The following is a 27,914-nucleotide window of genomic DNA, read 5'->3' as shown; positions in this document are numbered from 1 at the left end:
GCCACATCCTCAATCAGCTGCGGAATCCATTATTTTTTTTCCTTTCTTTTTTTTTTCCTTAAATTTGTTGGATGCCGATGAGAGTGGGGAAAAGGAGTCCTGGTTAGTGTGACTTGACAGCTTTTTTGTTGCTGCTGAAATCATTAGCCCCCTGCCAACAGCACCCAGAGCCTTACAGATCTGAAGGCTGGAGATACACACACAGTGATGCATTTAAAAAAAATTCTCCAACAGGAGCTGTGACTCATAGACATTTCTGCTGGGATGAATAAAAATACCGGGAGTGAAAGATGGATTAGTCACTGGAACACAATTTGCTTTTGAGAACAGAGTCCCCCACAGTTGCCCTTGTTCCTTATTAACTTCTGAAATTTGGAAACTGAACCCCTAAACTAGTGCCTACCAGGGATGTAGGATGAAGCCTGGTTGGGGGTGTGGGGTTTTGGAGGGCAGAGGGTGGGCTCCATGGGGCAGGACTGAATGCTGCTGTGTCCAAAAGTTCAGTGCTGCAAGTGGTCTATAGCTGGCTCCTGCTCTGGTTGGCCTGTGCCTGGGTTGTTGATTAGGACCACAACTAAATCAATATCCTTCTCTCTTTCATTCCCTCCTTCATTCATCCCATCAGTTCACTGCAGGCGAGGTAATATGTTAGGCTCTGTGTGGGACACCCCCCCCCTCCCCCGAAATGGACGGAAGAAAGCTTACCAAAGAGCTAAGACCAGAAAACACGACACAAATGTCTTTAGAGAAGAGAGATCTCTTTTGTCTAGCTCCAGAATTGGGAAACTGTAGCTTGCAGGCTATTATTCTTATAAATAAAGTTTTATTGGAACACAGCCTCACCTATTCATTTACATATCATCTTTGGCTGCAGTTACTGCTACAGTGGCAGAATCTTAGTTGTGACACAGACTGTATGACCCTGAAAACCTAAAATACTTACTATCAGGCCCTTTACAGAAAAAGTTGAGGGAGTTCCCATTGTGACTCAGTGGGAACAGATCTCACTAGTATACATGAGCACTCGGGTTCAATCCCTGGCGTTGCTCAGTGGGTTAAGGATCCTGTGTTGCTATGACCTGCTGTAGGTTGCAGATGCGGCTTGGATCCGGTGTTACTGTGGCATAGGCAGGCAGCCATAGCTCCGATTCAACCCCTAGCCTGGGAAATTCCATATGCCACAGGTGTAGCCCTAAAAAGCAAAAAAAAAAAAAAAGTTTGCCAGCCGCTAATCTAGCATTGATCAGGGATTTGCAGTTGTAAAGGACACAACATGCTCTATTACTTTTATGCATGGTACAGGGGGCCCACAGAATCTCAAGGGTGCCCAAGAAGTCAGTTTTAGCAGCCTGGACCCCAAGAATAAGGCCTAAACCACCCTGTGGGATGGCTTCAGTGATAACCCTGCTAGGTCAGCACAGACACCCCAACTGGTGATGCTGACTCTGGGTAACCTAACTGAAAAACAGAATTCCTACTACCACTCTCCCCCTAAACTAGATGTCTCTGCCATTGCTTTATTCAGGGGTAAACAAAATACACATAAACTGCATGGCCCAGCAATGCTATTTCTGACTGACAACCTAAAAAAACTTGCTCACAGATACAAGTGGAACTGCACATGGGGATGTTTGTTATAGCACTGCTTCAAAGAGTTTGCAATAGTTTCTAGAACTAGGAAACTGATAAGGAGAATATAGTTTAATTGGTTAGGGTTATTATTAGCCACTATGATAAATAGACCCTGGAGTATGTGAAGTCTCAGACCCCAGGGACATTTCATTTCTTGCTCATGTAAGGTGCTCCAAGGTCTGTCTCCTCTCCATGCAGGCATTCAGACCCATGACTTCCAAGGTCACCCTGGGGTCATCATCTCAATCAATTTAGAAGGGAAATTAGTGTGGCAGAGAGGGCATGGAAGAGGTTTCAAGAGCCAGACTGGAGGTGATGCATTGCATATGTGAGCATCCAGGGTCTAAAACTCCGTTATGTCGCTCTACCTACCCCCAAGGGAGACTGGGAAATGTAGTCCCTCAGTACGTCCTGGAAGGGGAGGAAACTGCATTTGGGGAACCGCCAGCAGATCGCTGCCAGTGATACAGGCATACGATGGAATACTAAGCAATAGTCAAAAGGAATGAGTTACATTTACAAAGAGCAACAAGGAGTGATCTCGAAAAAAAAAAAAATGCATGAGAAACATAACTGTACCATTTATGTAAAAATTTTAAAACAATCATGAAAGAACCCTTTACTTCTTTATACATTTTTTACTGAAGCATAACTGTACCATTTATGTAAAAATTTTAAAACAATCATGAAAGAACCCTTTACCTCTTTATACATTTTTTACTATTTTTTACTATGTCTATTTGGATACACATATATACAAACAAATGCATGGCAGATGGGTAGAAAGAACACATTTTAAATATACCAGAGTGGGTGTCTGTGGCGGAGGGGAAAAAGGAGTAGAGATGGGTCATGAAGGCAAAAATAGGTAAAAATAAAACAAAGTAGAAGTCGTACTCTGATGTCGCTGCTGGTGTGCCACGACTGAGGAGTGCAGTTAACTAACTGTGTGCATCTGAGGTCCAAATTTAAAAAACAAAAGGCAGGGCAATCGATGTAGCAAAGAATAAAATAATATATATCCACTGCGGAAAATTTGGGAACTTTGTGTAAAGAAGAAAACAGATGCCCATAATTCCACTGCCCAGATGTAACTACTCTTGTTATTTTCACATACTTCCTTGTCTTTTTTTGTATGAATATATAATATATTGACAATACTGGGATCACATCTATATGTAATTTATTCCACTCTTTTCCTTCCCCTTTACCCATGTATGCTGACCATTTTCCTCTTCCATTAAATATACTTTGATAGCAGACTTTTAAACGGCTAAATAATTTTTCACATTGAAGATATACCATAATGTATTTAACTCTATTTACCTATTAGTGGGAATTTAGGTCCTGTCGAAATGAGCCATTACAAATAACACTGCAGTGAACATCTTTGCGAATCAAAGTGTGTGTGAGCATATGATTATTTCTGTAGTTTAGATTCTCTGAATGAGAATAACTTGGTCAATAGGCATGAATATAGATGTGTATGTGTATTTTGAAGGCTTCTGATGCATTTTTAAGTGAGAAATGAACATTTGGAGAAAAATGTAAGAGACATACATATAAATCACAATAAATTTTTTTTTTTTTTTTTTTTTTTTTTTTGCTTTTTAGAGCTTCCCAGGCTAGGGGTTGGATGGGAGCTATAGCTGCCGGCCACAGCCAGAGCCACAGCTATGCCAGATTCAAGCTGTGTCTGTGATCTACACTACAGCTCACAGCAACACCAGATCCTTAACCCACTGAGTGAGGCCAGGGATCAAACCCGCAACCTCATGGTTCCTAGTCGGATTCCTTTCCACCGCGCCATGACGGGAACTCCTAAATCACAATAAACTGTTATAAAGTTAACCTTTGTGAAATCACCACCTGGGATGAGAAACACAATACCGCCAACCCCCTACTGCACCTCTATGGCTCCTCCACATCCCAGACCCCTGCTCCTCGCCTGGGAGAAAACCTCTGCCCTGACCTGCACTGTACACACTGCACTCTTTACAGTGTTGCCGTCCAAATGCACACTGAGGGAGTTCCCGTCGTGGCGCAGTGGTTAACGAATCCGACTAGGAACCATGAGGTTGCGGGTTCGGTCCCTGCCCTTGCTCAGTGGGTTAACGATCCGGCGTTGCCGTGAGCTGTGGTGTAGGTTGCAGACGCGGCTCGGATTCTGAGTTGCTGTGGCTCTGGCGTAGGCCGGTGGCTACAGCTCCGATTCGACCCCTAGCCTGGGAACCTCCATATGCCGCGGGAGCGGCCCAAGAAATAGCAACAATAACAACAACAGCAAAAAAAGACAAAAGACAAAAAAAAAAAACAAAAAACAAATGCACACTGATAGATTCTGTAGTTTAGTACTGTCTGGTTCAGAGCACTATATAAATGGAATCATACATAATGTGACCATTTATTTATTTATTTAGTCTTTTTAGGGCCACACCCCCGGCATATGGAAATTCCCAGGCTAGGGCGCAAGTCAAATGGGAGCTGAGCTGCCAGTCTACATTATAGCCACAAGCAACGCCAGATCTGAGCGGCACCTGCAACCCACACTGCAGTTCATGGCAATGCCGGATCCTTAACCCACTGAGTAGGGCCAGGGATCGAACCCTCATCCTCATGGATACTAGTTGGGTTCACTACTTCTGAGCCACAATGGGAACTCCCGTAATATGCCATTTTGCATCTGGCTTCATTGGCTCCCTATTATGTTTAAAAAATTCATCCACGTTGTTGCATGGAGCTAAATGTAGTTCTTTCTCTGCCACAACTTCTCTTTTTTCTGAATCTGGGTGTTTTTTGTTGTTGTTGTTGTTTGTTTTTTTGGCTTTTTTAGGTCCGCACCTGTGGCATATGGACGTTCCCAGGCTAGGGGTCAAATTGGAGCTACAGCTGCCAGCCTACACCACGGTCACAGCAACACCAGATCTGAGCCCTGTCTTTGACCTACACAGCAGCTCACGGCAATGTCAGATCCTTAACCCCTGAATGAGGCTAGGGATTGAACCTGCATCCTCATGGATACTAGTCGGATTCGTTTCCACTGAGCCACAACGGGAACTCCCAAAGCAGGAGTGTTAATGTCCCCATTTAACAGATGAGGAAACTGAGGCTTGGAGCCATGAAGGAATCAGCGGGGCTGAGATTGGGAACTTGCCCTCTGCTCCACTTCTTGAGGGTTCTCAGAAAGCCAGGAAAACTCAACAAATTGGAAATGGATTCTAATATCTGTTCTGGTGCCACTCACTGCCTGCCCTGGCCCCAAATATTGGTGTGGCCCAGGCCACTGACCCTGTCCTCTTCTCCATCCCCATGTTTTCCCTGGGTGAGCTTGCCTTTGACGATTACTTATGTTGCGACCACAGCTACATTCTCATTTCCAGGCTGCGCGCCCCCCGCCCCGTACCCCGGGATTGTCTCTGCCCACCCAACACCTCCACCTGGGAATTGCCATCTCTCACGGCCAAAACCAAATTCTCCATCTTCTCCCCCAAACCTATGCCTCCTGCTGGCTTTCCCATCCTGGTTATTTCCAAGCCCATCCTTTCTGTTGCTCAGGCCCCAAACCTTGGATTCAAGTTGCACCCTGTCTCTCTTACCCCTAGCACATCATCAAATCCCATAGTTTCTTTCTTTAGGATTTATCCAAAATAGATCGTTTTTCCCATCTCCTCTGGCATCCCCCTGGTGCAAGCCAGTCTTTCGCCTGGACTATTGCAGTATCCTCCTCAGCGGTCTCACTGCTTCTGACTCTACCCCCTTATAGTATTTTCCCACTAGAGCAGTCAGAGGGATCCTGTTAGAACCCTTCAGATCATATCTCTTCTCTGTTAAGAACCTTCCATGGCTCCCCCTCACCTAGAGAAAAAGCCAAAGACCAGAGCGCCACCTACACAGCTCACGCATCTGGCTTCCCTTCCCCTCTAATCATACCTCCTACTACTTCCCTTCCCCCTGGCCTTTTCCATGCCTGCCTGTTTCCGCCTCTAAGCCCTCAGCCTGCTCTTCCCTCTGCCTGGAGCACACGGAGTGCCTGCTCCATTCCCTCTTCTGGTTTCCTGCTAAAATGTCACCTCCCTAGTGAGTCCTTCTCTCCCCACCTGGAATGAGCTGGGCCACCCCTCCTTGTCCTTGTCCCTGCTTTGTTTTTCTCCACAGCCCTTACCTTGATCCGAGAGACTTTGTCTTCGTGAATTGCGACCTTTATTGGCTGTCCCTTCTGTCACTAGAACGTCAGCTCCGGGAGGACGAGGACCCTGACCTGCTTTGTTCGCCACCCTCAGTGCCCAGAGCGGTGTCAGGCCCTCGCCGTGAGCTTTCTCCCAACCTGGAGTCCGAAGTGGAATATGGAGCTAGCGAGTCATTCATCCAATTAATATTAGGTGTGCCTGGCATTCTTCTAGGAGGAGGGAAGCAAGAGTCTCGCGGTCCACTGGCAACACCTGAGAGGAGGCATGGCGTGGATTTAGGGGCAGACACACCTGGGTGGTAAAACTCTGGCCAGTTGGGTGGGATGGAAGGGGTGTGTGAAACTTCCGATTCGGGGTCTTTAGAGAACCAGGCACTCCCGTCCCTTCTCTCTTTCTCTCTCTGCCAGAGCAGAAATTTCGGAGCACACGGTGGACACCACGTGTTAAGGGTAGTGGAGCGACAAGTTGGAAAGAACCTGGACCCCAAAGCCTTGAAGTCTCCATACCTGCCTTGGGTCGTTTATGCCTGAACTATATACCACGAGAGACAAATAAGCTCTGTTTCAAAAAAATGCATTATCATTTGGGTCTTGTCACAGCGTCTATCATTATCCTAACTAATAATAGCCGTCTTAGTGGTTTCCTTTCTCCACCTCAGTTTTCTCATCTGTTAATAGAGAACGATGGGAGTTCCCACTGTGGCGCAGCAGGTTAAGGATGCGGCATTGTCTCTGCGGCGTCTCGAGTCACAGTTACAGCTCAGATTCGCTCCCTGGCCTGGGAATTTCCATATGCTGCGGGTGTGGCAAAAGAAAAAAAAAAAGGCACAATAATAATAATAAATGCCATGAAAGGTAGTTGGGAAAATTTGATGTCATATCTTAATAGTGCCTGGCACAAAGTGAGCACTCAGTAAAAGGAACAGTTGGTATTAGAACTTTCTCCCTTTCAACAAAGGCTCCAGGAATGGAATTTGCCCAGGAAATCTAGAAGGCAGCCTGCAGCATAACTGGCATGTGGAGAGGGTGTGGCTGTTTGCGTTTCTGCTGGCTAAGGAGGAAACCATCAACTTTCAGTAAAAGTTACCACTGGGACTGCCAGGTGTCTGGATTTGGACTGGGCAGCCCTATTTTTGAGCTTTCACTCCAGGAAACAAACTGAAAAAAAAGAAAAAACCCAGACATATAAATGTGTGTCCAGTATGTCTGCTGAAACCATCTGGCGTCCTTCGCCGCAGAATTTCAGATACACTATCCAGGGCCATCTCTGGTTTGAGTAAGTTGTAGAGTTTACCTTTTATGCACCAATCCTCTTTCTGAACCTTATTCTTAACTTTTACCCACAATCCAGGCCTCCTGTTACAAATCTTAGATCTTTGCTTCATTGGGAAACCATTGTGGCAGAGAGCAGTCCTCTCTGGGGGCACCTGCATTTTAAGAGAGAGGTAGGAGGAAAGTAATGCTTATTTCAAAGATTTGGATGGCCATGACCATCCAAACTGGGATGTTATTAATAGCTATTATCCTAAGACAACAGGAAGAAACTGGGACTGTCCCATGCAAACTGAGGTGTTTGGTCATCCTATGAACAGAGGTTTCCGGTCGTGGAAATGAGGAGACATCTAGGGGAAGGGAAGCAAATCAGTTAGGATGCTCTTGGTTGCAGAGAAAGGAAGCTTGACTCAACTGGTTTAAACAATAGGGAGGAGCTTTGCATTGCGGCTCAGGGGGTTAAGAACCTAACACAGTGTTCGTGGGGTTGTGGGTTTGATCCCTGGCCTTGCTTAGTGGGTTAAGGATCCCGTGTTGCCACAAACTGAGGCATAGTTTGCAGATGTGTCTTGGATCTGGCATTGCTGTGGCTATGTTGTAGGACTGCAGTTGCAGCTCTGATTTGACCCCTAGCCTGGCAACTTCCATATGCTGCTGATGCAGCCCTAAAAAGAAAACACACAAACAAAAAAAAAAAAAAAAAAAAGAGAAGAAATTTTATTATCTTACAAGAATTCTAGAGACAGGGTTGTTCCACAGTTGGTTAATTTAGGAGTGCAGTGACATCAAAGATCTAGGATCTTTCCATTTGTCACTTCTGCCTTCTTCTGTTGGGCAGCAGTATCCTCCCTTGTGGTGTCAAGGTGGCTGCCACACCTCCAAACATCACGGCCTCACCCAGTTATAATAGCTAACACTCAGCTGAATGCCGCGGCATTCTAAGCACTTTGGATCTAATAAGTATTTTAATCTGCACAACAACCCTGTGAGGTAGGAATTCCTTTTATTTTTTTTTAGGGCCGCACCTGCAGCATATGGAAGTTTCCAGGCTAGGGGTCTCATCTGAGCTGTAGCTGCTGGCCTACACCACAGCCACAGCAATGCCAGATCCGAGCCACGTCTACGACCCTACACCACAGCTGACAGCAACACCAGATCTTCAACCCACTGAGTGAGGACAGGGATTGAACCCTCATCCTTGTGGAACTAGTCGGATTTGTTTCTGCTGTGCCACAGTGGGAACTCATGAGGTAGGAATTCTTATTGGCCCCATTTTACAGATAGATATATCAAAAGCCAAAGAGATTGTCACCTGCACAAAATTGCACAATTAGGAAGTGGTGAGGCTGGGATTTGAACCCAGGAAGTTGGTCTCTAGAACTGCAATATCCAAAGGCTAGATTTAAAAAAAAAAAAAAAAAAGATATCATGTTAGTGGCCAAGCCATCATTTGAAATGAGGGTCTTAAGCATTTCCTTCTCGCTTTCTTCTGGGCTATATTTCCAGCGCTTTCTGGTAGGAATATGATTTGGCAAAGCTCTGGAGCCCTGAGTTAATCTGATATCTTTTAGTTCAAATCAGACCTTGAACCAGAGCCTTCTGGAGATATCTGCCTCTAACAGCAAGGCTTTCTTTGGCGAAGTTTTGACTTGGGCAGTTGGGGGGGTGGCTCAACTTAGACTCGCAGGAAGAGAATTATATTTTGGTTTGAAGAAATGAACACTGGCCTGCGTGTCTAGCATCGAGTTGGTTTGTCTAGCTGTTCTGTCCAATGCCAAGGGTGGAGTTGCCTCTCTCCTCTTCTCAGAAAGCTGCTCTCGGTGCTTGGAAAGGGGAAAAGACGCCCTGGGCAGCTTGCCTGTCTTACTGAGAACTCATTTGCATTTGGGAAATGTTTGGCGATCCTGGGCAGTTCAATAACTCATTTCTCACCTGGCTTGTTCGACTTGATGGGAAAAAAAAAATACCCGTTGTTTCCCCTTGCTTTATCTTAATTATTATTATTATCATTATAAAAAGCAGAGCCTCCAGGAGTTCCCCGGTGAGCGGTTAAGGATCTGGTGTTGTCATTGCTATGGTTCGAGTCACTGCTGTGGTGCGGGTTGGATCCCTGGCCCAGGAACTTTCACATGCATGGGCATGGCCAACCCCCCCCTCCCCCAAAAAAAACCAAAACCCCACGAAAGCCTTCAAATCCTGAGCCTGCAGAAACTGAGGGAGTCTCATCAGGGAATAAGGAACTTTCTTTTTAAAGTTTCGAAGCAGCATTAACTTCTCCACAATAGTGAAACTTATGTAACAGAAACGAAATGGTATTTCCCACTATTTGGGAAGCACATGGTAACAAACTTTAAAATTGTCCCTGTAGAAGAGAATTTCCCTATTATTACCATCGCTTTTCTTCTTGCCTAACTAAAAGATTTTATTTTTTTCCCTCCTTTCTCTCTGTTCTCTTGGTGAGTGTTCCCCAGCTAGAGCCTATTTCAGGCCCTTCCTTGGAGATAGACAGGAGTCAAAGGGCTCCCCACTGGAGATCCTGGAGGGTAGAGGGTAGGTGCGGAGGTGATGAGGAAGAGGTCAGACTGAAACAGAGATAGAAAAAGGAAGTCTCCTCCAGCTTGTGATTCCTTAGTCATGTTTGTTTCAGGGAGGTGCTCTGTGCCAGGATTAGCTGGGAGGCAGCCAGCCCTGGACTAAGGGAGTCCCCATGGATCATGACAATGCTGAGCTCTCTATCCAAGTAATGAGACCTGGGGAGGCAGTGCCCCAAGGCAGAGGCCTGGAGGTTTCACCAAACAATTCTGGAGATGCTGAGAGGGTCTCGTCTTTTTGTTTGCTTGTTTATATGGATTGATTATTAATGTGGTTATTGTCTTTCACTCTGGACTGGAAGCACCAGGAGGGCAGGAAATTTACCTGTTGTGGTCATTGCTGTATCCCAGCCCATCACATAGTAGGCCTTCAATAAACACTCATTGAATGAATGACAGAAGGAATTGCTGTCTTTAATTCATCACTGTCTGTCCCCTCTGATGGAATGATGTCAGCTCCAGGAGGCCTGAATGTGGTTGGTCTTGTTCTCTTCTGCAGTCCCAGCCCCTTGCCCAATGCCCAGTGCATAGTAGGTGCTTGTGACAGACACTTCTTTCATAACAACAGAACCCCAAGTTGTTCAGGCAGCCATGTCCCAGGAGATGGAGCAGGACTGTTCCAAGTTGATGGTGACAGCCCTGCCTGCTCTTGGTCAGGGACTATTTAAAGGTGGCCACATGCCCCAGTCTGTCCTGTGAAGTGTAAAGGAGAGTTGCCTGCTTTGGAGAAAGTTTTCTCTTCTTTCATTTTTTCTTTTTTAATGGCTGCACCCATGGTATACGGAAGTTCCCAGGCTAGGGGTTGAATTGGAGCTGCATCTGAGGCCTATGCCACACAACACCAGATCTGAGCACATCTGCGACCTGTGTCCCAGCTTGCAGCAATGCAGGATCCTTAATCCACTGAGCGAGGGCAGGGATCGAACCGCATCCTCACAGATACAACATTGGGTCCTTAATCTGCTGAGCCACAACAGCTACGAAAGTTTTCTCTTTTGATGAGAAAGAGGCACAGGAGTTCCCGTCGTGGCTCAGTGGTTAGTGAATCCGACTAGGAACCATGAGGTTGCGGGTTCAATCCCTGGCCTTGCTCAGTGGGTTAAAGGATCCGGTGTTGCCATGAGCTGCGGTGTAGGTTGCAGACACGGCTTGGATCCTGCGTGGCTGTGGCTCTGGTGTAGGCCGGTGGCTACGGCTCCGATTCGACCCCTAGCCTGGGAACCTCCACATGCTGCAGGAGCGGCCCAAGAAATGGCAAAAAGACAAAAAAAAAAAAGAAAAAAAAAAAAAAGAAAGAGGCACAGAGGACCCCCTTTATCCTCTTCCTTCCTTTCTTGCTTTGGAGTCATGTTAGCAGGTGATGTGGCTGGTGCAGCAGCCATTTTGTGACTCTGAGGTCCCAAACCTTGGGAGAAAAGCCACCCTGATGAGGATAGCAAGGTCACAGTTGTCTTGGTCTGTGATGATGTCACCATGTCCTGAACCAGCCTGAGGAACCAACCTCCTCTGGACCTCTTCTTAAATAGTCTTCTGGCTTAACTTGTCTGTGGCCCATTCTTCTCTTCCTTTCAGCTGAATGCATCTGAATGGATTCTGCAGTCAATCCAGGAGTTGAATAAATAAAAGCCTTTGCTTCCGGAGAACTGGCTATCTGATCGAAGCACTTTCCACGTATTAACTCAGGAGTTTTGCAACAACCTTACCATGTAGGTACAGCTATGAGCCTCAGTTCACAGATGATAAAAACGAGGCACAGACAGTTTAGGCAATTTATTAAAAACTGTATCATCTTTCACTAGGTATGGGATGGTGGGGAGGAATACCCCAGAGGACTCAGAGGGAATAACGCAGTGTGGAAGAGGTGGAGTGGGCCAGGGTGGGCTCCAGCCACACATGTGGAAATGTCTGCATGGTCTTTTAGGCAGCCTGGGCCAATTCTTGGGTGAAGCATGAGATCTGTGTGCACATGTGTGAGTGAAATATCTCTGAAGTTGAAGCTAATTAATCCTCCTTGGTTGCAGCTGGAAAGGGGACGAATGTTTGTTGAACTCCTCCTACGTGCCAACCATCAGTGTCAGGGACTTTGTATCAGTGGTTCTCAACCAGGGGCAGTTCTGTCCCTCAGGGGACATTTGGTAATGTCTGGAGACATTTTCGGTTGTCATATCTGCAGAGAGAGTGTTACTGGTATCTAGTGGGTACAGTCTGCCCCTTACATGTCCCACCATGCACAGGATGGCCCCCCACAACTAAGAATTATCTGGCCCCAAATGTTAATACTTTGACGTTTGAGAAGCACTGCTTTACGTACATTTTTCTCTTACGAAGACTCCCATTTTACAGAATAGGCAACTGAGGCTCAGAGTGTCTTGATCAAGGTCTCTCGGCTGGTTAGATTTGGAGCTGAGATACAAATGCAAGCCAGTTTCATTCCACAGCCATGATGCTCCCACTAGGCTCTTCCCTTGCAGTAGATAGGAATAATGTAAAGACAAGGCAAGTGAGGGTCAGAGAGGTGCTGTGATAGTTTAAGGTCACACAGCAGAGTCACTCCAGAGACCTCTTTCTGAGAAACTCAGGAGCCAGTCACCTTTGGGCCACAATCGACCCTGGTACCCAAACCTAGCCAGCTCACCTAGCTCACACTCTTGACTCTCCAGGGGAACTTCACTCAACCAAGGCCCAGATCAAATGTCACCTTGTCCAAGATCACAACGAATCAGAGCTCTGAGAGGGCAGAAGCCACCCTACTCTCTCCCTGTGTCCTCAAGCTCTTGCAATATTTATTTGGAGACCATTGGGAGAACAATCCTGGGTGTTTGGGACAGACGATAAATAGCAATACTGCTCCAGCCTCAAGGAAGATTACAATCTACAGGGGGATATTACATGAATCAGCCAGTCCTCTGCAGAGACAGTACAATCTCTGACCTGTGAATAAAGACAGGTTAGGAATTGTGGACAGTTTGGAGAGGGGGGCCAGGCTAAGAGGGCTGATCATGCATGCAATGTTAATTAAGAATAAACATTTAGGAGTTCCCGTCGTGGCGCAGTGGTTAACGAATCCGACTAGGAACCATGAGGTTGCGGGTTCGGTCCCTGCCCTTGCTCAGTGGGTTAACGATCCGGCGTTGCCGTGAGCTGTGGTGTAGGTTGCAGACGCGGCTCGGATCCCGCGTTGCTGTGGCTCTGGCGTAGGCCGGTGGCTACAGCTCCGATTCAACCCCTAGCCTGGGAACCTCCATATGCCGCGGGAGCGGCCCAAGAAATAGCAACAATAACAACAACAACAACAAAGACAAAAGACAAAAAAAAAAAAAAAAAAAAAAAAAGAATAAACATTTATAGAGAGTTTTCTGGGAGCTAGGCCCTGTCCCAAGCACTCTGAACGAATGAACACATAACCCTGTGTGTAGGAATCCATGAGCTAAGGCATCAAGTTTATTCCCACTGCACTGATGAGAAGGCTGAGGCTCTTGAGGCAAGAGACCAGGGCAAGGTCACCCAAGGAAACCAGCAAGTGCAGGAGTTGGGATTTTTAACCTGAAGGGCTGACTCTAGGCCCTGGAGAGATCATCCCTTCACACCTTCTTGGTGGCAGGTGAGGACATTTGTCTAGCAGTTCGCTGATTATCAAGGTCACACAGATCAGCCCAGACTAGAAGCCTGGTTTCCAGAGGCCTTGTGGGGGGCGGGTGGATGGGAGGCGGGCACAGGCAGAGCAGCTGCCACTTGATTAGGAACTCGGAGCAGATAATAATTTCCTCTGGGAAGGGCTGGAAAGGGCACGCTCATCTCTTGGTGGGCAGAGAAGTTATAAAGAAAAAGAAAAGAAGGAAAGAAAAAGGAAGGGGAAAGAGAAAAGAGGCATTAAGAGAGAGAGAATGAGACAGCCGCGCGTCTTCCTTCCCAAGGTCGCCGCAGCTCCCCAAGGCCCCCAAAGGACTGGGTGTCCCAAAGGCAGGACGGGGGCCGTCGCTTGCTCCCCAGGTCCGGCGGGGGCGCGCGTGGCGGGGTGGGCTTGCTCCTGAGCAGCTCCGCTGCCAGCTTTTCCAACCGGGGGTTGACCCAGCCCGAGCGGCAGCAGCCGGCGGCCGTGGCAGCCGGACCTGCGTGCGTGTGCTGCGCGTGGTGGGTGTCGCGTGTGTAGGGGTGGGAGTGGCGTAGCCCGCGGCGGGCGGGGGTGGGGGCGCCACGCGTCCGGGCGCGGAGTTGGTGCGCTGGCGGCGGCGAGCGCGCTGCTTTGGACTCTCCGGGCTTCTCGGGGTCCCTTCCGGAAGGCTCCGGCTCGAGCACCCCGGCAGCGACGCTCCAGCCGCGCCCAGCTTCCGACGTAGCCGGCCGGCGCCGCGGCGCGTCTCCAGGGGACCCCGTGCGCGCGCGGAGCGCCTCTGCGGCCCGAGCGCGGCGTGGCACTTGGCAGACGCTCCCTTGGCGGCGGGGGCGGTGGCGGCCAGGCCCGCCGTCTGGGAGCCCCGAGGGCCAGCCTCCTCCCGCCCCTCGTCCAGCCTCCGTGCTCTGCCTCCGCCCCCGGCCCGGGCCGCCCGCCCCCGAGTCCCGCCCGCTCGCCCGCCGCGCCATGCGCCGGGCCCGCCGCTGAGCCCGGCCCGCTGGCGCGCCCCGTCCGGGATGGGGTGCCTGGACGCTTGAGTCGCCGCTCAGCGCGACCTCCGCGCGGGGGAAGGAGCTGGTGCCGTGCGGCCGCGCTAGGATGGAGGTACCCGGCGGCAGCGATCCAGGCGGCGACGGGGCTGGGGACGGTGCCCACCCGGACCCCCGGACCCCCGGCGCCTCTGCGCCCAGCTCCGGCCCGTGCGCGGCCGCCCGGGAGTCTGAGCGCCAGCTGCGCCTCCGCCTCTGCGTCCTCAATGAGATCTTGGGCACCGAGAGGGACTACGTGGGCACCTTGCGCTTCTTGCAGTCTGTGAGTGTCGCTCGGGGAGCGCGGGGACAGCCTTCGTTCAGGCGGTCTGCCCCGCTGCGGAGCGCAGGGGCCTCGGGGGCGGGGCGGTCCCCACAACCTGTGGCCACGGTCCCCGGGGGTCGCGAGAGTCGCCTCAGGGACATCCCGGGGGATGCGCAAAGAAGTGAGGAGATCGGGCTCCTCCAGAGCTGGGTTGTCGCCTCCCTGGCCGGCCCACGGTCCAGCCCTTGACCTGGGGTCTCCTGCACTCGGTCCACCCCCGCCCCCCGCACGTTGCCCTTTTGTCTTTTTCTTTCACCCTCCCGCCTTTCAAATAGTTTTAAAATTAGTTACATCCGTGAGGCAGGGTCTTTGGGACCCAGGTGCCCGGATCTTGGACCCCTGCGTTTTTTTCTCCCCTGGGGATTTCTTCGCCACCTAGTGTCCCGCGGGCTGCTCATTTTGGACGGACCCTAGAAATCCTGGAGCCCAGCGTCCCTGCTCATTGAGTAGAGTAAGATAAACCCAAAGCCCTGAGTAGGGACAGAAGACGACAAAAACGGGGGGTAGGACACCCCCCCTTCCCAATACACAGGCTTTTGCTGGATCTTGGGGACAGTAGGTTTCGAACTGAAGACTCAGCGGTTCAGTTCCATACTCCCCCCCCCCCCCGCAACTCCAAGTTGCAAAACCACAGCCCAAGACTCTGTAAAATAACAACTGAGCGCTCATTATGTGCCAGGCGCCTACGTGTGTCATGAGAAGGCTTAACCTTCACCGATGACCAATGAAGTAGGGACGAACAGCTCCCTCATTTTTTAATAGCGGAGAGTTTAGCTCCAGAGAGGTTGAATAACTTGCCCAGAATCACGCTGATACCAGGTTTTGACCAGGGCAGTCCCAGCCGGTGCTCTAAAACCCTATTCTAGGCTGCGTTTCTTTTTTGTTTGTTTGTTTCTTCTTCTTCTTTTTCTGTGAGAGGGAGGAAGGGGCCACTTCCCTATGCTCCTAGGAAGTGAGAAAAGTGGCTGCGGTGGGGAGGGGGAGACTGGGCGAGCCTTGCTGGAAGTTAGGAGACTCCAAGGGCTTTAATCTCTGTGCCTCCTGCTGGGACCTCATTTACTCCGTTTTCTGCTCTAGGAAGTCTTTTAATCCTGGTTCAGGAAGGGTGTGTGTGTGTGTGTGTGTCGGGGGGTGGGAGGCGGGGGCAGACAGCGGTTGGTGGTTCCTTCAGAAACCCCAGAGCCAGGCTCTGCAGCTCCCAGTCCCTGGGGGAAAGAGGGAGCTTCTGGCATCCTCTGCGATCCCCTGTGGCTGGGGTTGCAGCTGAGGCTGTGTGAGGTCCGGGTTTAACTCAGGGAGGATAGAGCCCTTCTCTCTGTGAAAAGACGTGTGTGTGTTGAGGACGGCGGGAGGGTTGTGCAGAGGCATTGAAAAGCATTTGGCTAAAGGACCCTTCTAGAAGGGCCTGTGAGAATCAGGCAGGGTTGGCATTTCTTTCCCATCCCTCCCTCTCTCACAGTTAAAAAAAAAAAAAAAAAAAAAGAATCTGCTCAGTTAGAAGCTGGCAGTTTCTGAATTGAAGATGTAGCTGGTGTCTGTGAGCAGTGTCAAATTCTAGGGAACTCCTCACTTCTCCTTCTGAGCCACTCCCTGCTTCTCAGTCTGGAAGAGAAAGAGGAAAGACAAACCAATTTTTATATTAATGGGAAAGAAAATATGCCTCTTCCTCCCACACCCTTGCCCTGGATGGTGTGGTGCCTTTCAGAGCAGATAAAGATTGGGTTTGGATTAACTGTAGTTTTAAATTGTCCATGTGTAGAGTCCAGGGAAGCTGGAATAATGGAAATTGATTGGAATCAACCATTCTTCTTATTAAAGAAAGAGGAAAAAAGGAGACTTCTCTACTTGCATATTATCTCCTTGACTCTTTGAACTTGCTGAGCTCATAATTTTTTTTTTTTTTTTGAATTGACCTGCCAATTTTGAGATGAGCTGATTCTGACTTTGACTCTTGGACCACCCATGCACCTGTCCTGGCCTCAGTTTGCCCACTTGTCAAATGAGGGGAGGGGAATCCAGGCTTTTTCTTTCTGTCTTGTCCTTTTGGGTGTCCCCAAGCTGGTGCCAGAAATGGACTGATTGTGTAACCTGACCAAGCATACCTCTTTTGTGAACTGCAGGAGGCCCCTCTTGTTTTTGCTCCATCAGAAGGGACCCCTGAACAACCCAAGGCCTTTCAGTTTTGAAAACCCAGGGCTTAGAGCGTCATGAACTGCTAGTTACCAAGGCTTTCTGTGGCAGCGAAGCTGGCAGCCTGCAGGTTGTGATCCTCTGCTGCCTTCCCACTCTCTCCTCCCAGCTTTATACACATGAAGGGATTGTTCGCCTTTGGAAGCAGGCTGGCAGATCCCTCCCTGCTTTTAATTCCATGTGGCAGAGGCAGGTCTTGAAGGGCTCCCCTGGCCTCCTTGTGTCCCTCGTTTTAAAGTTCTGCTGCCAGTAGAAAGGAAGCCTTTGTGGTAGACTGAGTATTGTGGGAAATGCAGAAAAGCCAGGTCTAAGTTCCTCCTCTCCATGAGGGGCGCATGTTCTAGACAAGGAAGGGGGGGGGGCAAAATGGGTGTTTATAGAAATCCAAGGATGAGACTGGACTCCGGAGTCAGATGGCTTGGGGTCAGGTCCTTGGGCTCTGTGACCTTAGGCAAGTGACTTGACCTTTCTGAACCTCACAATCCTCATCTGTAAAATAGAGAATGATAATAGATCTTAGAGGGTTTTTAAGAGGATATGTGAGTTATATAAATACCTGTAAAGCACTTGGAACAGTTCCTAGCAGGTAGCAAGGCACTTCTAAATATGTTATTATCATTAATTGTTGTATGATAATTTAAAAATAGATGATTAGGATTATAGGATTCTAGCAACCAGAAAGCAGGAGCAGTCAGGGAGGGCTGCCTGGAGGAAGCAAGATCTGAGTCAGCCCCGAGAGGAAGACAGGAGCTTGGAGTGAATTTCCTGTTGACCATCTGCACTCCAGAATCAGTGGTTTTGTTTGGTTCCAGGCTTGGGGCTCTCTGGTTCCTCCAGAATCTCCCCATCTTTCCCCACCTCCTTCAGGAACTGGATTGTACCTGCTCCCCTATCTCTGAGGGGAACTGATGACTTTGGTGCCATATCTTTTGTGTGTTTATTTAAGAGTCAAGGACAGCCCTCTCGTAGAGATGCTGGGTCTCTCCTGGGGGACCTCGTCGATGTGGTGGGAGAAAATGCCCTGGGTTTTGAGTAAACCTTGGATCTGAACCCTTAGAAGCCCGGGTTGTGTTGGGTGTGCCGTGTGTACTCTCGGGCGGCGTTAATAATGGTCATAACAACGACAGTCATTACTGTGTAGGAGCTGACACTGACTCGTCATTTACTCTTCCAAGCACCTTGCAGGTATCAATTCTTTTGATCTTTCCAACCCCCCATGAAGGAAGTGCTGTTATCCCCAGTGACAGATGAGGAAACTGAGGCAAAGGTGGCTTACGTGCGCTGTGCCGGGTCATGTAGACAGCTGCCCACCCCAGAACTCCGGTCCCTAGCTGCATCGCAGACTGCCCCTGGCTTATGGTGGGCTTGCCACGTGACCTGTTAAGGTGGCGGAACTGGGATTTGAACCCAGGTCTGTGTGACCCTTGCCCTTTGCCGTGCCTCTCTGGTCACTTCCCCTCCATGACTCCTGTTTTCTCTTCCGCAGAGCGGGCAGAACCTAGAAAAGAATGGAAATGTCAGGGTGCTGGCTTCCTCCTCTGATCTCCGTGTCCGTTCATGGCATGAGGGTCAAGTGTGGGGCTCTGGAGCCAGGCTGCTGGTGTTCAGATCCTGGCTTTACTCCACACCAGCAGGCAGGTTACCAGCCTGCACCGTGCCTCAGTTTTCCCATCTGTACAGTGGGCATAATCCAGCACCTGCTTCATCATAGGGGTGTTGTTTAACCTTGAATGGACCTCAGGTTAACATTCTTAGAATCATGCCAGGTGCTTAGTAGGTGCTCAGGAGGGTTTTTTTGGGGGTGTGTGTGCAGCAATGAAAGGGGACAATGGGGCCATCTCTTTGGGGTTCAAAGGCTTCCCTCTTAGAGAGGCCAGGTGAGCCTTGAACCCACTTGCCTCTTGGTTAGACTGGTTTGGGGTCTCTGCCTGCAAGGGGTAGGGAGTCTGTCCTCAGGGGCAGATGCCAGTGGGTCCCCTAATGGGTGTGCCATCCAGCCTGGGTGGATGGGCAGAGAGGCTCCTGAGTGATGGGGGGGTCAGCAGTTCCTCGAAGGGCTCTCTGTGGCCAAGGACAGAGACCTGTCACTCAGGCACCCAGAGGGTCTGCCTGAATTGGCTGGGCCGGGGTTCCTGAGGATCAGGGGGTGTGGGCAGGAAGCTCCCAGAATGCTCTCTGTGGTTCTGCTTTTTGGGGGTAGGAGATGAAAGCTTTTCTTCTCATTGGAGCTCTTGCTTGCCAAAACAAGAAACTGTGGTTTTGTGTTGTCACTTTTTTTTTTTTTTAAAGATTTTTGTACTCATAGTCTGACACTAGGGAGCAATGCTGGGGAGTGGGGGCGGGTGGTACCTTTTAAAATTCTGCAGTCACTGAAACAGAATGACCTGCCCAGTGACGTGGGGGATTTTCACAAGGTTATGTTGTGAGAGTAGGAAGCTAAGAGGTTCTGCCTCAGGAAAATAAGGAATAACCATAATATTATATAGATTCTATGTGTAACACTGCAGGAGTTTGGAGGAAGGGATAGATAGATGAGTATCTCGTGGAGAAAGGGAGGCAGAAGGATTAAAAAGGAAGAAATACTAAGAAATGCTGTAATGCCCTTTCCATGTAAAATTATGCATGTGTGTGAGAATGTATTTTTTTACAAATCACTCACAGAAGGAATTGTATTTTCAGCATGATTATTAGATTAATGCAATAGCAACAGTAATAATAATTTTGCTAACGCCGACGTAGTGCTCAATGTTTGTAAGCCCCACATACAGCCTTCTCTGTGTATCAGCTCAGTTCCAGGTACCTTTCCTCTTTCACAAATGAAACCAAGCCCAGAGAGGCCACGTCAGTTTCCCAAGGTCACACAGCCTGTCAGAGCTGGGCGTCAAATCCAGGTAGTCTGGCTGCATAGCCCACGTTCTTTACCGCTGCCCCGAACTGCCCCAACACGATGCTGTGTTCACCACCCAAATTACTACCTTCTTAAACGCCTGGGGGCTGCTCAAGTGGGCAAGAATTAAGCCCCAAAGTCCAAATTATCTGAGCTTTGGGATGCTAGAGAGTCAGGACCAGGCCTCTTTGTATTGGGCTGAACATCGTCAGGAAGTTAGTGAAAGTTTTGTGATGATAAAACGCTAAACATCAGCAGGAGTTAGATGGGGCCCTTCTTTCGTGTTTGGCCAACAGAGCTACTACGTCCAGGTAAAGCCATAAAGAAATCAGCCTGCTTTTCTCAGCATGTTAGTATATAGGGAGCACCTGCCGTGTATTCCAAGCAGTGCGAAGATGCAGCCGGCGATAGGGCAGACATGGTCCTTGTCCTTCTGAGAAGGATGACTCAACAGGGAGGCTGGAACTCATGCATTTGAATGAACGTGTTCTTCACATAAGCATACCAGACACCCATTTGTTTTTATTCTGGTGTTTGCTCTCTCTCTTTTTTCTTCCCCCCTCTTTTTTGGCCCCACCTGCAACATATAGAAGTTCCTGGGCCGGGGGTTGAATCTGAGCTGCATCTTCGACCTATGCCACAGCTGTGGCAACGCTGGATCCTTAACCCATTGCCCTGAGCCAGGGATCCAACCGGTGCCTCCATAGAGACAAGCCCCATCATTAACCCATCGCACCGCAGCGGGAACCCCGGGTGTTTGCTCCCTAGTGTCAGACTATGAGTACAAAAACCATTTATCTGTCACTTTAAGAAGAGGTGGATGGGGTTGGTGTCCCTGGCTTTTGGAGGCTTCAAGGGCACCCCTTTCTTAGAGAGTGTCCCCCTTTATCAGGCCGTGAGCAGAAGTGCTACTGGGCTCAGGGCCACTCCCTCGGATTAAGAAACCCACATCCTCTTTGCTTTACAGCCTCCCCTCTTAAAGCTTCTGCAAGAGTTGAGCCTTTGAAGCAGACCGTGCCTCACTGCAGAACTTCGCCGCCCAGATTTTTGTGATTTCTCTCTTTTCCCCAATAGACACAGGTTCTCTGGCTGGAACCCTGGTGGGAGGTGGGTGATCAGAGTGGGCTGATCCTCGAACTAGAGTGTGGCGTCCCACTGGCTTTGGTCCACAGGCACAGGGTGATGCCAGAGCTGGTCCTTGCCCCAGAATTTAGGAGACATAGAAGTTGAGAACAAGCTGGTGGGGTGGTGGAGGGTCTGAATCTCCTTGTTTTTGCAGGTGAGACCTCCAGGGGAACCTCCCCTGCAAATGTTGCGGCCCCCTGAGGGAGGTGAGCCCTGGTCAAGGGTGGTGGCTCTGTGGCTGGTCAGGGTTCCAGCCTGAGAGTTCTGGGGAGAGGGCTTGGGTAGCTCGTGGCCTTCTCTGGGGACTCTAGCCTGGGTCTAGCGTCCCCCTTAAATGGGTTCTACAGGGGGCATTTCCTGCCTTAGCACCTGGCCTGGACCGAATCCCTCCATCTTTCAGCCTTGGTACCTAATTGACATATTAGGCGGGATTAGTCTTTGTTGTAAGGAGCTGTCCTGTGCATTGCAGGATGTTTAATGGCGCCCCGGCCTCCACCCCCTTGATGCCAGTAGCATCCCCTCTCCCCAGTTGGGACAATCAGAAATGTCTCCAGACTTTGCCACTTGCCTCCCTGGGAGCAAAACAGCCCCTGGCTGGGAATCACTGGTTACCTCCTTTGACCACTAGCTCTGCTTTCAGACCATTTCAGGGCATTTACAAGTCTATGCAGACATGTGTAGAATTGACACGTATGTGTAAATATGCCTGTGTTCACACAGCCGGCATGATGACGGTTTGTTCTTTTTACCCTGCAGCTGTGTCTTGGGTTCATGGTTAAGAGCACGGACTCCAGAGACAAATGGCCTGGGTGTGAAACCTAGGCCTGCCCCTGTGGGACCTTGGACAAGTCCTTTTGCTTTTTTGAGCCCTGGTTTCTCCATCTGTAAAAGGGAGACTCTGTAGCCCATCCAGGGTTGCTGCCCGGAGCGAGTGTGGCCATCCACGCACCTTGGCACAACCAAGCTCGGCAGGGTCAGTCTCGCTGGACTACTTGCCGCAGAAGGAAGCCCCGAGGAGGAAGGGAAGCCCTCCACCCTCCCAGCCAAGTGTGGATTTTTTAGGGTTATTTTTATTTTCTCTGCTCCTGGAGGACCAGAAGGGGATGTGCCTGCCTGTCCCTCTTTGTCTTGTGGTCAGACACACAATCTGTGTTTACCCGCCTGGTTCCTTCCCCAGGGTGGAGCTGACAGCTGATCCCTTGATTCTGGGCCAGGGGAGGTGAGGCTATTTCAGGCTGTCGGGCCTAGGGCCACTGGAGGTTGGTCGAGGCAGGTGGCCTTGCCACCAGGATCTGAGGTCTTATACTTTCTATCCCTCTCTGGGGGCGGGGGTGGCTTCTGCAAGGAGCTCCTCTCAGGAGGACGGGGGCCATGGGCAGTCATCGCTTTCATTCACAAATTCACTTATTCATTCAGTAAATGGACAGTAAGCACCTACTGAGTGCTAGGCACTGGGCTAGGTGTTGGCACGTGGCCAGGATAAGATGGACAGCGTTCTTGCTTTCATGGACTCTTCAGACAGTACAAAAAGAGATCACTTGGGAAAGTAACAAGAGGTGTAATAGTGGTAACACAATCCCATGAGGCCCTACTATGTACCAGATGCTGTATGGGTTATCCCTCTGAGCTCTCGCAACAGCCTTCTGGAGTAGGGACCAATATTATACCTGTTTTGCAGCTGGGGAAATTAAGGCCCGGAGAGGCTGAGTAACTTGCTCAAGTCCACAGAGTTTGGGAGTAAATGCAGCAAGGAGGAAATAGAATGGGGATATGCTGGTGACAGGGATGGTGGCATCTGTTGAGATGGGGTGGTCAAGGAAGGCCTCTCTGAAGAGGTGGCATCTGAGCCGAGTCCTGTAGCACAGAAGGAGCCAGCTGTGAAAAGAGTTGAGAGAAGTGTGTTCCAGGTAGAGGGAATAGCATGTGCAAAGGCCCCGAGGCAGGACCATGTTTGGCCTGTTTGAGGAACAGCAAGCGGCTCGGGTGGCTGGAGAGGAGGTTGGGAAAGGTGAGGTTGGTGTGGGCAGCAGGGGCTGGTGGCGTGGGCCCCACATGCGTGGTAAGCAGTTGGGGATTGAGTCCTAATGGGGTGAGGAGCCTCTGGGGTGTGGCACCATCTGACAGGTGATCTGAAAAGGACTGCACGGTGGCCTTTCCACGGTCTGGCAGCCACCTCCTGCCTCCAGCCTGGACACCCAGCCAGAAGGGAGGACCATACCTTCGCCTCCCCCAGGCACATCCTTTGTCTAAGCCCAGGCTGCTGTGTGACTGGGGACATTTCTGTCCCCTGTCTGGGTGGGTACTGTGTCTGAGCTGACCACACCCAGAGAGGAGTTTGGACCCCTCTTTGTGGCCTGGGTGTGGACAGGTGGCACTGGGAGGGCTGTTGATGTGAGTTGGGCTCATGCTTCCCGTGAGGGAGGGGACCACCTTTGTTTTCTGTTCAGGAAGCTGATTTGCATGATGAAAAACTGTTAGATGGCACCTCTGACTCCACCCTCCACTTACAGCCGTCATAACAGCACTTTACTCGATGTCAGCTCTCACCCCTGCCCATGGGAGGAATGTCTTTTTCCGACCCACTTTGCAGATGAGGAAGACTGAGGCACACAGAGAGTAACCTGCCCACGGTTGGGAATTAGCCAGGACAATTGCAGTTGCCTCCTCTGCTCTCACCCTTGCCTTCTACATGCTGTTCTCCAAACGCAGCCTGAGGAGTCTAGTTGGCACTTAAGTTAGGTCACACTACCTGTCCCCACCCCACCCCCACTCAGGGCCCTCCCATGCTGTCACCACCCTCAGAGTCAAAGCCAGGTCCTTAGAATGACCTGGAAAGTCTGCACTGTCACTTCTGCCATCCCTTCTCCTAGTCATCTTTTTGTCTGGCAGTTTTTTAAAATCGAGATATGATGCACACACCATAAACCTCAGCCCCTAAAGCGTACGGTTCTGTGGTTTGGGGAATGTCAGCAAAGCGGTGCAGTCATCGCCGCCACCTAATGCCAGAACCACCTGCTCTTCTCACTCCCTTCCTCAGGCCCCTCCAGCGACACGGGCCTTTCTCAGAGGTACCAAACCTGGTCCTGCCTCAGAGTCTTCTCACTGGATCTGTCTGGAAAGCTCTTCCTCCAGCATCCCTGTGGCTCCCTCCTTCAGGCCTCTGCTCAGACCTCCTGTCCTCCATGGGGTCTTTTCTGACCACCCCACCCCCTTCCCTTTCAAAAATGTACTCCATCCCCACTCATCGCTCCCTAGCTCCTTTTCCCTGGAGAGTGGTTTTGTTTTTGGTTTTGTTTTTTGTTTTTTGTTTTTTTTTGTCTTTTTTTGTCTTTTTAGGGCCGCACTCGTGGCACATGGAGGTCCCCAGGCTAGAGGTCTAATCGGAGCTACAGCTGCCGGCCTACACCACAGCCACAGTAATGCCAGATCTGAGCCTCATCTGTGACCCACACCACAGCTCACAGCCATGCTGGATCCTTAACCTACTGAGCAGGGCCAGGGATCAAATCCGCATCCTTATAGAACCACTGAGCCACAATGGGAACTCCTGGGTGTTTTTTTTTTTTTTTTAATTCACTCTCTCTCTCCAGCACCAGGAACAATGCCTGGAACATAGTAGCTGCTCATTAAATATTTGTTGAATGAAGAAAAAGCTTTTCCTCTGTATAAATGTTTCTGTTTTTTAATATAATGTGATTTATGTAACTGCTAAATATTTTTGCATAGACTTTTGGGCCCAGCCCAGGGTCTGGCCCAGACTGTCTGGGTCTGCATCATGTCTCTGCCTCTCAATGGCTGTGTGACCTTAGGCAAGGGGTTTTCCCTCTCTGGGCCTCAGTTGCTTTATCTGTAATATGCATTGGGACACTTTGCTCAGCGTCTGGCACATGGCCATGCTCCAGTCAGTGGTAGTCATTTTTTTAATTGAAATTATTATTATGTTTTAGATTCTTAGTATTTCTCTACTTTTTGTACAAGGACAGTTACAGGATCTCATCTTGAAAAAAAGTGCCTTAGGAGTTCCTGTTGTGGCTCAGTAGTTAACGAATGTGACTAAGAACCATGAGGTTGCGGGTTTGATCCCTGGCCTTGCTCAGTGGGTTAAGGATCTGGCGTTTCTGTGAGCTGTGGTGTAGGTTGCAGATGCCGCTCAGATCCCACATTGCTGTGGCGGCTACAGCTCTGATTAGACCCTTAGCCTGGGAACCTCCATATCCCGCAGGTGCGGCCCTGGAAAAGACAAAAAAAGAAAAAAAGTGCCTCATTTCATTCCTGGGCTTGAAATAAGCAAACAAATTTGTTTTGACCAAGTAGCGCCTGACCCTAGACTCCTGGTCTTTGCACTCTAAATGCAGCTGGGCACAGGGGCATCTCTGAGGTGACTGGCATTTGGAGCTAGAAGATATTATCTATCTCCTTTTCCGAGGAACCCAAAGTTGAAAATAAAAAGGCCAACTTCTGAAAAATACACTAAGGCCCCTTCCACCCCCCCCACTCTGAAATCCTTCCGTGGACCTGAATGGACACAGAAGAAACCATTTCCCACTTGCTCGGTAAGGCTGTTACACATCCTACTTCATTTGCATCCTCACTGTTGTGCAGATGAAGAACCTGAAGCCCAGAGATGTGAGACCACTTCTCCAAGATCACAAGGGAGGATATCTCAGTTAGCTATTGCTGTGTAACAAATTATCCCACATTTAGTGGTTTGCAGCAGCTCTATGCATGATCACTTTGTGGTTTCTGTGGTCAGAATTCCTGGCATAACGTTTATTGGGTTTTCTGCTCTGGGTCCCATGAGGCTACAGTCATGGTGTTGGTGGTCTTGTCCGAGTCTTGAGAGCCTCTGCTTAGGTTCTTGGTTGAATTCAGTTCCTTGTGGCTTTAGGACCAAGGTAGCCATCTCGCTGCTGGCTTTTGCTTGTGATGGCTCTTACCTCCTAGAGGCTGTCCTCAGGTCCTTGTCATATGCTCCCTTGAAACATGGCCCCTTCCCATAACCCGATCACCGGAAAGAACTCATATGCATGAGTTTACCCTGATCACGCCACCTACTCAAAAGGAGAATGGATCCTCCAGGGCATGTACATCAGGGGACAGGATACTTGGCGATGATCTCAGGCCTCTCCTTATCACTGTGGTAGGTAGTGGATTTGAGCTCAGATTGATTCCAAAGCTCATGAACTTGACCACTGTGTGTTTTTCATTCCCTCTCTGGTCCTGCCCAGGATGGCCCCTGAGCAAGGTGGTTGATGGGCTGGTGGGATCATTGGGTTTGTTTTGAGTGGGATGGTGGGACATCAGTGGGCTGCCCCTCCCTCCCTGGCAGGACTTGGTCTCTTTAACACAGACCCTGATTGCTGATTGGGTTGTTGAGGATGAGCCTGGAGCATCTGCTCCCCTTGGTCCCCTCCCCTTCACCTGGGGTGTAGGCTGAGACCTGGCCATGGGGCAGGTGACAGATGGCGCTCTCCTTTAGAAGACATTTGAGAGTGGGGTAGAGATTGAGGAGGCCATGCTGGTTGGTGTTGGTTTCAAAATTGGGACTTTTTCAGATAATTTATTACTTAGTGATTTCTAATTTAATCCTGTTGTGCTCAAAGAATCTGCTCTGTGGGGAGTTCCTGTCATGGCACAGTGGTTAATGAATCTGACTAGGAACCATGAGGTTGCAGGTTTGATCCCTGACCTTGCTCAGTGGGTCGAGGATCCGGAGTTGCCATGAGCTGTGGTGTAGGTTGTAGACGCGGCTCAGATCCTGCGTTGCTGTGGGTCTGGCATAGGCTGGTGGCTACAACTCTGATTGGACCCCTAGCCTGGGAACCTCCATATGCCGTGAGAGCGGTCCTAGAAAACGCAAAAAGACAAAAAAAAAAAAAAAATTCTCTGTGGGTTTCTTTCTTTTTTTTTTTTTATAAAGATGATTTTTTTCTCTTATTCCAATCTTTCTGGTTTATTTATTTATTTATTTATTTTGTCTTTTTGTCTGTTGTTGTTGCTATTTCTTGGGCCACTCCCGCGGCATATGGAGGTTCCCAGGCTAGGGGTTGAATTGGAGCTGTAGCCACCGGCCTACGCCAGAGCCACAGCAACGGGGGATCCGAGCCGCGTCTGCAACCTACACCACAGCTCACGGCAACGCCGGATCGTCAACCCACTGAGCAAGGGCAGGGACCGAACCCGCAACCTCATGGTTCCTAGTCGGATTCGTTAACCACTGTGCCACGACGGAAACTCCCCGCTCTGTGGGTTTCTAGCCCTGTGACATGCTGGCTTATGACCCAGCGTATCATCTGCCTTAGTGACCGCTCCCTGCGCACTCGAAAAGAATGTGTCTGGGCAGACCTTGGAGATATTTCGGGTTTGGTTCTAGACGACCATTATAAAGTGACTATTGTAGTAAAGCGAGTCACACCAATTTTTTGGTTTCCCAATGCATATAAAAGTTATGTTTACACTATACTGTAGTGATTTTGAAATATTGTGAAAATAACCAAAAGTGACCCAAGAGACACAAAGTGAGCAAATGCTTTTTTTTTTAAAGTCCTGTACCGGTGGCATATGGAGGTTTCCAGGCTAGGGGATGAATTGGAGCTACAGCTGCCAGCCTACACCACAGCCCCAGCAACACAGGATCTGAGCCGTGTCTGCGACCTACACCACAGCTCACAGCAATGCCAGATCCTTAAGCCACTGAGCGAGGCCAGGGATCGAACCCGTGTCCTCATGGATACTAGTCGGGTTCATTCCCATAATGGGAGCCATAACGAGAACTCCTAAGTGAGCAAATACTTTTGGAAAAATGGTGCTGACACACTTGCTGGAGGCAGAGTTGCGTCAGTGCGTCGAAGAGGAACATCTGTGAAGCACAGTAAAGTGACGTGCAGTAAAATGCACAATAAATGAAGTCTGCTTGGACTCTGCTGTTGCGGGGGAGAGTGTTCTACCAATGTCTTTTAGATCTGGGTGGTTGATAGTGTGGTTCAGGTCTGTGTCCTTACCGGTTTTTGGTCCCTTGTTCTACCAGTTACCGAGTGAGGGTGGTGGCAGGGTCCAACTATGATG

The 27,914-nt window shown here is 49.6% G+C and overlaps 1 protein-coding gene across 2 annotated transcripts in view; it reads left to right on the top strand.

Annotated features, from left to right (window-relative positions):
* Positions 1-14,286: 14,286 nt before the first annotated feature.
* Positions 14,287-27,914, top strand: part of PREX1 (phosphatidylinositol-3,4,5-trisphosphate dependent Rac exchange factor 1) — a 198,219-nt gene continuing 184,591 nt past the window's right edge. For both annotated transcript variants that reach the window (XM_021078040.2, XM_085004110.1), the window contains exon 1: positions 14,287-14,605. In XM_021078040.2, the coding sequence (XP_020933699.2) occupies positions 14,393-14,605 (213 nt within the window). In that variant the 5' untranslated portion in view covers positions 14,287-14,392. The remainder of the gene's footprint in view (positions 14,606-27,914) is intronic.

The sequence above is a fragment of the Sus scrofa genome, chromosome 17 (assembly GCF_054392235.1).
Source record: "Sus scrofa isolate SSC_HxYL_T2T_F1_AM1 chromosome 17, Sscrofa_HxYL_maternal_Yorkshire_Landrace_v2.0, whole genome shotgun sequence".
NCBI lineage: Eukaryota > Metazoa > Chordata > Mammalia > Artiodactyla > Suidae > Sus > Sus scrofa.
Note: the sequence above shows the minus strand (reverse complement) of the source record. Positions and strands in the feature narration are given on the sequence as shown.